At 45.6% G+C, this 9,157-nt stretch overlaps 1 protein-coding gene across 1 annotated transcript; it reads right to left on the reverse strand.

Moving 5' to 3' along the window:
- Positions 1-10: 10 nt before the first annotated feature.
- Positions 11-7,718, reverse strand: LSMEM2 (leucine rich single-pass membrane protein 2). Its single transcript, XM_079964474.1, has 4 exons — positions 7,594-7,718; positions 2,677-2,817; positions 1,847-2,086; positions 11-546 (listed from the first exon to the last, which is right to left on the reverse strand). Exons 1-4 carry the CDS (start codon positions 7,613-7,615, stop codon positions 413-415), a joined length of 537 nt encoding a protein of 178 aa, XP_079820600.1. The 5' UTR covers positions 7,616-7,718; the 3' UTR covers positions 11-412.
- Positions 7,719-9,157: the final 1,439 nt, after the last annotated feature.

Genomic DNA, 9,157 nt, shown 5'->3' on the forward strand with positions numbered 1-9,157 from the left:
AGGAGTCCTGTGAGTTTCATCGTCATTTATTAAAACATCTCTGCAAAGGTGCCCCATGGGCAACAATTAAAAGGTGGGTATAAAGTAGAGCAACATAGTGCAAATAAGGTGCTGAAAATAGTTCTCAAATAAAAGCAAAAGTGTATTGGAGGTGCTGAGGAAAGGCCCTCTGCATCATTATATTCCTGTCTGTCCCTCTTCTCTTCAGGAAGATTCCAGTCCTGCAGCCAGTGCTGCCCATAGGGCACATCAACCTTGGCAGCAACCCACCGGTGAGTTGGGGGAGGTTGCTTAAAGACTTGCATAGTCTAGACCAACACATGTCCATCCTCAACGTGCCAAGCAGTGAGTCAATTTTCCCATCCGGCTCCCCAAAGAAAATGTTTGTGGGGGGTTGAAAGGTAGGACCCTCTCAGGTTTGAAATCCTGAATCGCTGGCATTTAGCTGCCTCCATAGCTGTAAGCTCACAGCTCTCATTTCTCGGATGGCCTCCTCCTGGGACTCCAGCCACTGGGCAAGGACACGCAGTGACTCACGCTGCAAGACTGCAGAGAGGAGAAGCAGAAACCACGTGACTAAACAGCCTCTCCGTTTTATTTTTTGAATAAATGTATTGCAGCCACTGTAACTTTCACTATTCTGACACTCATTCTCAAGAGCAGTTTACCACCAGGCACATCAGACTTGTACGTTGCCTTGCTAAGAGCGAACTGAGCAGCTCTTCTGCCAATATAAATCGTCTGAAATATTTTACAGACAGAATGTTGATGAAGCAGCACTATGGGAGCCGTCACCAGAACGGTGGAGTTTGAGGGACCCCATTACATAGAGAGGATTCCCCCAAATCCAGAGGCCACAGAGGACAATCCTAATGCTGGAGATTACATACCTTGGTTTATATTATTCTTGGACCTCAGTAACTCAATACCATGCTTTCCGTTCAGGCGATATGTAAACGGCCCCTAATATCCTCAGATGAAGGCGGTATATAAATTTAATAATAAAATAATAAATAATTCTGGTGACAGACTCCTTCATCAAAGCAAGGGCTGAACAGCCCTGCTGTAGTGGTTTTCCTGCGTAAGCCGAGGGCTGGACTACATGGTCTTTTGAGGTGCCATCAAGGGACCCCAAGAGTCCTCTCGTCCAACCCCCTGCAAATTCTAAGGCCCACTAGCTGAGGGGCAGCAGTCCTCTGCTAACTAAGGGGTGATTTGGAAAAACTTCCTATTACATTGGTCAAGAGTACTTCACATTGGACTTCGGCATAATCCGTTTCAGTCTGGGGATACTGCTTTTTAGCATGTCCTTAGGTCACATCTGTGGCAGCCCTTCGCAAAATGTAAGCTGAGGTATAGCTTCCTGGAAAGCTGGATGTGAGGACAATAAGTTTACAATAGTTGCATCATTAGAAGTGGATGGGTGAGAATTCAAGTGCTCAAGGGGAACAGGCTGGATTCTGTACCCCACAAAGTAATGGCTCAGGATCTATGGTGTATATATGCATTTGGAAATTGGACAGAAAGGGCTGTGGATTCCACAGAATGGGGTGCCGTTTGAGCTACTGTTTTAAGCCTATGTTTTTCAGTGGATGCCCAAATAACTTACCTGTTTTATGGTACTTTCTCCTGCATTGCCCAGAAGAACCACTATGGGGCATGATAAGTCCTCCGTTTCCTACCACCCACGTTTCATCTTGCATATGGTCTGTTACCTGGGACTGGCCAGATGAAAGTACTTGGGTCCCACAGAGCCACCCTCTTCCCTGGCCCCCATGGTGGTAGGTACCAGTTCCCACCAGGAGCTCCTTATTGTCAAGAATGGCCCACCAGACCCTGAACCTACCACTCAGATACACGGCCAGTGTGGCTAGGCCAAGGCTGGCCACTACGAGCACCCCGAGGAGAGCAAAGAAGCTTGAAGGGCAACATGTCGGACCAAAGCAAGGGCAGCAGGTGAACGCAGGGAGGAGATGGAGATTCCGGACGGGTAGAAAGGACGTGTCCTCTTCGTTTGGGAAAGTGAAATGTTTGGAGGAAGTGCTGTGAGATGTCCATGGGCTGTTAGGCTGAGATGGGCTGCCCCCTGGAAAAGAAGGGGAGAGAGAGAGAGGAATGAGCAGGAGTGGGGAAGCAGCCACTGTTGATTTATATTAGGCTGAGGGGGGCTCATGTCTAGGGCCTCAAACTGCCCCCTTAGGCTTCTGGCTGACATGGGGTTTTCTTCAGGCCACAGCCTTCACTGATCCCTCAAGTTCTTTTATCTTGTGTCCTTGAACTGTTGGCAATGCCTTGCTTACCTGGATCAAAGGACTGAGAGATGTGTGTGAGAGGAGGTGTCGAAACCTCTGACTTCTACAAGACTGGAATATAGCCTGCTTTACACAGGTTAGAGTCGCATCCACTGCTCTGCCCACTTCTGCCTCTGCCACTCTCACCCTGCTCACTGCCTGCTGGTTGCCCATGAGGAAATATGGCCTTTGGGCTGAAAAAGTTTTCCCACCCATATTAGCCCATGTAATAGCCCAGCGCCAGCTCAGCTCACAGTGTCCTGTTTTCATGGGGAAAGCTCATTACTGGTCTGGGGTCTTCTTCCTACTGCTGAACTGGTGTTTAGTTACTCTGGGCACTCATGAGGTTGCTTGAGTTCAGCTCGGGGTGCTGGGTACCACATACCTTCTGAGACCCTGGTGCTCTCACGTCCGCCGGATGCATAATGCAGGTCACTGATGGACTCTACCGCGTGCAAGTTTATTTCTGCCATGCCATTTTCAATGAGTTCCCTATCGGAGGAAGCAGCATCCTTTGCCATGGTGTCTGCACAGGAAAGAGTGGTTTGGCGTATGAGAGGTGGAAGTGCGTCACAGCTATTTTCTTCAGTAAGGAATAAGGCAGGCTTTCCTAGAAAAGACCTGACGCTCTGCTAGTGCAGGAGGATAAGAGCCTCCCTTCCCTCAGTCTCCATTCACTCTCTCCACCATCCCACCAAGTCTTTTGGTAGATACCAAAGAAGCCCCTGCCCGTAATCTGTTCTCTTAACAACTGTCATTTTTCTAGAGCTGCTCTAGTCATTTTTCTAGAGCTGCTGTGTGCCTTCTGTTGTTACACTTGCTGGTATGTTTGATGCGACGGCTCTGCTTTTACCCATTTTTTGTGAGATGAGGCCCTCAGAGACAGTAACTAGCAAAGATTTACATCCCCCACCCACTCGGGTTCTTGTGAACCTGAGACTATCCTCCATTACCAATTGGCTGAGGCAGCTGAAGCCTCACCCCCCCCCCCAACTTTAATACTTCAGATTCTGCCACTTAAGAGAATATGCACCATTTACCCTTGCTGTGTTTCTGCCCTTTCCCCATTTAAACTTCTTAGCAACACATCCAGGGACAGGATTTCCAGTGCCTCTTTAGCAGGGATGGAATCCTGGACAGTCTCCGCTGTCCTATGTAATAAGCCCCTGTACCTTAATATAACCACTGGCCTGATTGTACACATACCATATGACCCAGAGGCTCATTTGTCAAGCTGCAGAAACTGCAAGCCTGAGCTGTATATGTTGATGCTACTGCTACCTGGCTGTCATTCCTTGCCTTTCGAAAAGCAGATTTATGCTTTCGCATATAGATCTTCCAAGTTACTGACTTTTTATTCATTTGCTTGTGTTTCTTTGTGCTTTCCCAAACTCTTTAATGGTGACACAGGTAAACATTCGACAGGTGAAGCCTATCAGAGAATTGTAGAATTAGAAGGGACTATGAAGATAATCTTTCGTCCAGCCCATTGCAACACAGAAATCTTTTGCCCAACGTGGGGCTTGAATCCACAACCATGAGATTAAGAGTCTCATGCTCTACCAACTAGAGATATAGACAACTTTGCCTGGGGAACAACTGCCTGTTAAATAGTAGCTGAAAGAACAACACTCTGCCAGGGTGGGGAGAGGACTAAGTTGGCAACCTTATCCTTAGCAGGAATGCTTCCCTGATTACAGAAGTGTTGCCAGCTAGGTCTTGGCTCAAATTTACAGGCACTTTGGGATCGTATCTTTCAAGGACACAAAGGACATGACGACCTAATTACACTTAGCACAGCAGTGTCACCTTTTCCCAGGCAGGGAAAATACCTTTAATTACAGGATAAGACAGAAATTCAACATGTGACGTTCTCTCTGATTCTCTGCTGGAATAAAAAGGCCACAGTTGTGGAATTTCTGTTTGCTGACCATCTGTTAAAGGCACAGTAGCAGCACTGGAAAACTTCTTCCACTTCCACATGTTTACCCAAAATTAGTTGTGCTGAGATTACATGTCTGAAATTAGTTTTGTGGGATTTTTTTGCCATTTTTAAGCATGTTTTATAGGTGAAATAGGTGGGCTGTACACTATGCAAGTGCCTAGACAAAGAAAATGCCATGTTAATTAATCAAAATAAAAGAGGGTAATTGTAGAATTGTAAAAGGCTACCATAAAAATGCTTTGGTTGAGTGGAGAAGAATGATCCTTTCAAAAAAACATTGTGGGCCAAATTGCTACATGATGTTAATTGCTATAACACGGCCCTTAGATTGTGTTAGGGAGCAAACAACCATGTTAATTGATAATATGAATACGGTTGTAAAATGGAGTGGTTATTATAATCAGGGTGAATGACCATAAGAACTGAACTGAGGATTGAAATGGGAGGCATTCCTATGAAAGTTGGAAGCCTATTACATGGCAGGAGGAGCCAGCCTACATTGCCTGATCTTTCCTGTAATATCTCACATCCCAGCAACCCAGATCCCTATGTCCATGAGTTGAAAGCAGACATCTGCAGAGGGATGCCTAGTCACACACAGTTGAACATTTATTTATTTAATAGCATTTATGTACTACTTGGCTGTAAACAGAGCCTCTAGTCTAAGTGGTTTACAAAAAATAAAATTCTAAGGTTGTCAATAAAAGACAAGTTTAAAACGGGTATTTTGAAAATTCAAAATATAATTTTGGACTACAACTCCCATCATTCCTAGTTAGCAGGACCAGTAGCTTGGGCATGTGATGGCAAGAGGGACAGTTCAACCCTATTTGTGAAGATTTTCTGAATAGTGCTTTGGTTGTGTCAGAATCAAAGAGTATAAAGCATTTAGCTGTGGATTATACTTCAATGTGACTTGGATTGTGATATATATTTTCCAAGTTGTCATGGCAGGGCAGTGGCGTAGCGTGGGGGGTGCAGGGGGGGCCGGCCGCACCGGGCGCAACATCTGGGGTTAGGGTTAGGGGGCGCAAATCCACGGGTTAGGGGGCGCAAATCCATGGGTTAGGGGGCGCAAATTACTTGCCTTACCCCGGGTGCTGACAACCCACGCTACGCCACTGTGGCAGGGTATTGGGAAAAGTTGGCAATTAACAATAATCATGCCTCGGATTAACCTCATTGGCTACGATACTGCCACTGTGCAAAGCTAATGGGACTTGGATTTACCTCAGCAGTAAAAAACTAGTGCCTATGTCTGGGCTGTACCACTTCTGAATGCAAGGGGCATAGAATCATAGAACCATAGAGATGGAAGGTACCCTGAGGGTCATCTAGTCCAACCCCTTGCAATGCAGGAATCTCAGCGAAAGCATTTGTGGCATAATGCACATCCTCAGTGTGTGCATGTATGTGTTATATGTGTGCTTGTTCCCTTCCATACAGAAAGACTCCCTGAAAAAGGTAAAACTAGATGTGAGGGAGAAGGGCTTCTTTTCGCTGACATAACTAGCTTTCTGTGTGGAGGAAGGCTTGCCCCCACCCCACCACAGATGTGTCTTCTGCCATGTGAGCTGAAATGGTAACAGTCCAGGCAGTGCTGTTTGAGATAAAACTGGGCTCACTTGCTGCTATATTTGCTAGACTGTGCAGAAAGATTCTGGTGGGATGTTGCAAACTCCCCTTTTTATGCAGTTAACTTACAACTCAGCCTCCGGAAGTATTTTTCTCTTTGAACATCAATTCCTTTGCTTTTAAAAGTAGTTTGTAACAAGTTTATTTGACTGATGTTCAAATGTTCATCTGGTTCCCATTGAACTTAGAGGATGTTTCTGATTCCGACAAGGAGACACATTCACATCTGAGAGCGATGTTCTCATACAATCAAGCTCAGCTAGAGCTGGATGGGGTCCATTAACTATCCAGCTACATTTTGAGGGCCCATCATATTTCCTGCAGCAATCGAGTTAAATAGGATCTTAAAGTGTAACTTTGGCCTTTCTCCAATGTTCCCTTCAGTTGCCAGTTGCATATTACCCAAGTATCATTTCCACAGTGTGGAATGCAAGGAATACCAAGAAGCAGAACAAAGCTTTTGTTCCTAACTACAGTTTAGGGCAGTCTTGCTTTCAACATTTCAATCATCATGCAACAATGTGTTTGAATAGGCACGCAAAGAACTATTTTAGGGCGACATCTGTCTTCACTGTAGCTGAGTGAGCAGGAAGCAACTTTTAATTGCTTTAATTTGCATTGCATTGAGAAGGAATTGTCTGTGTGAATCAGGTCCTATTGTCCTATATTGGGACTCAAGGGCAGGTCGTCTTGTAAAACACCACAACTGTATTATTTTGAAACCCTATGTGGTCTGTGTATTCTGCTGCGTGGGCAGAGTTCTACAGCTGAAGCAGGTTTTATTGCTGAAGCAACAGAGGCAACACGCCACAAGGGTGACTCCTACCCCTAGGTTATAGTAGTAAATAGGCCCACATGGTTAGGTAAAAGTGGAATCTTTCCTGAAGCAGCAAATGGAACTGCGGTGAGTAAATGGTATGAGGGAGGCTTAGTGTTGGGGCTTGCACCGGGCTCTTCAATAAGCAGCCACTGCCTCTGAGTCAGGAGCCGGTCACTCTGACTGGACGGCACATGACAGGCTTCCATGACTTGGACCGAAGGCAGCAGGAGTGACTCAGCCATGTCTGAAGAAGTGTCCATGCACACAAAAAGTCATACCAGTAACAAATTTAGTTGGTCTCTAAGGTGCTACTGGAAGGAATTTTTTTAATTTTGTTTCAGCCATGTCTGAGAGAGTTAGTAAGCAAGGGGAGACCTGTGGCTTAAATCTCAACCAAATAGGCTTGCACCTAGATAATTTTCGTCCCTCTTGCCTGTGCCAGGATCAGGCTCTTATGGACAATGTGTTTCATTCTTTTGAACCTGTTCAGCTACAGCAATATGCTCTCAAACCTCTGCTTTGAATTTCTCAGATCTGCACCAACTACAGCCACCAGCCAGGATAAGCTCAGGTCCTTTGACAAGAATTCCCCCACAACACCTACATAAAGTCGAGAGCAGCCAAAATTCTCTCTCATTTCCAGCTGTCACCCTCATTGCTCACTGTGCCGGTGGCAGTGACAGACGAGCTGTCTTCTGTCCTTTGAACATTGCGACATGGCTTGAGACCCAGGCCTCCTGTTGCCAGGAAGGCAAGAGAATCAGATCTCCTGGTCGAGTTTTGCAGCCTGGCCCTCCAAAGAGGTGCTAGAGTCATGTCTCAATGACTAGAAGATTAACCCTACTTCAACACGCTCTCTACAACTCTCTTCCCCTCCCCTCCCCAAAACCCCCAGACCATACCTTCTCCAGTGTCACTGGACATCACTAGAACCAGAGTCCTCTGTGTGTGGCTGTTGCAGAAGCTGTGAGGGGCCTGTGTGCAGATCCCCCTGGAACCTGATGGGGAAGTAAACACAGGCTTCTGCCTGTCATATCAGCTGCTCAAGCTTAAAATAGGAATAAGTGGAGCCCAAGGAGGAGCTATAGATAGAGACCAAACAGAGGGGCTGGAGAGGATACAGTGGGGGCTTATGTTAAGTGAGTGCTGGGAAAAGAAAGAGCAGGCTGGCAGAATGCAGAAAGGCTACTGCATTGGGGAGAGACAGACAACTGTGGCAGGAAGACAACAGTTCCCTAAGAACAGCAAAGGTAGGATGAAGGAGTCAGTATGGAGGAGGGGGAAAGCACGGAACCCTTATTTTATTTATTTAGTTACTGGCTCTCCCTGTCTCCATATTATTAGATCAGGCTGAGAGTGAGTGACTGGCCTAAGGTCCCTCACTCAGCTTCATGGCCGAGTGAGGATTTGAACTCAGGTCTTAGCCCAACATTCCAACCATGGCTCTTAGGTTAGCGAAATGGAAAATCAGATTATTCTCCCTCCTGAACAGAGATTCCCCCCCCCCCCAAAAAAAATGGTAACAGAAAGCAGCTAAGCGGCATCTGACATCTCCCGAGTATGTGCTCAAAGAAGCAGGCTGCACGTTGATTCATAGAACAGTAGGCAATCAACCATGGGAGCTGTGTGCAATAGGCCAGTGGCAGATGATGATGATGATTACTATTATTATTAATTTATACCCTGCCCATCTGGCTGGGTTTCCCCAGCCACTCTGGGCAGCTCCCAACAGAATATTAAAAACACAACAAAACATCAAACATTAAAGACTTCCCTAAACAGATGTGCTCATAGCTCTCCATTGCAGAAGACTGAATTTGCTTGCAAACCGGATGCTTGGCTTCAGTGCTTAAACTATCAAAGGGGACGATCACAGCTATCATTGCAAATGTGTTATCCAATTTTAAAACACCTGAACTAGTACACTTCAGTGTGAGTCAGTGAACGGTGCAAGACTGAGATTTTTGCCCAGGGAGCCAAACTTGTATATTTCCATATGTAATTTTGTACAGATTCTACCTACTTAGAACCAGAAGAAATGTCTTCAGGTAACTTTTCTCCTTGTTTCAAACATAAACAAGTGTGAAAACAAATGTACCCCACAAATATATATAAAACCCCACTGTCATGCATTCACAGTTTGCCCTTTGATATTTGGATCCGTATTTGTTGTCTCGCCATTTATCTGATACTTAAAATATGCTGGCTGACACTGTATAGTGGATGATATTCAATAATTATGCAAAACACTACAAAAGCCTTGAACAATTCCAGTTCTGAAAAGGAGAACACCCAGTCCCAGAGCAAAAACAAGAGGAGTGGTATGACTTGATCTCGCTGTACAGTAGCCTGCCATTTTCCCAGTTAATGATCAACCCTACAACATCCAGATAAGCCCATTCAGTCATATGGAAACATATTGTGTAGCCTTTCAGGCACAACCAACCAGAAAATGCTCTTTTAAAC

The sequence above is a fragment of the Podarcis cretensis genome, assembly GCF_951804945.1.
Source record: "Podarcis cretensis genome assembly, chromosome: 2".
NCBI classification, from domain to species: Eukaryota; Metazoa; Chordata; class Lepidosauria; order Squamata; family Lacertidae; genus Podarcis; species Podarcis cretensis.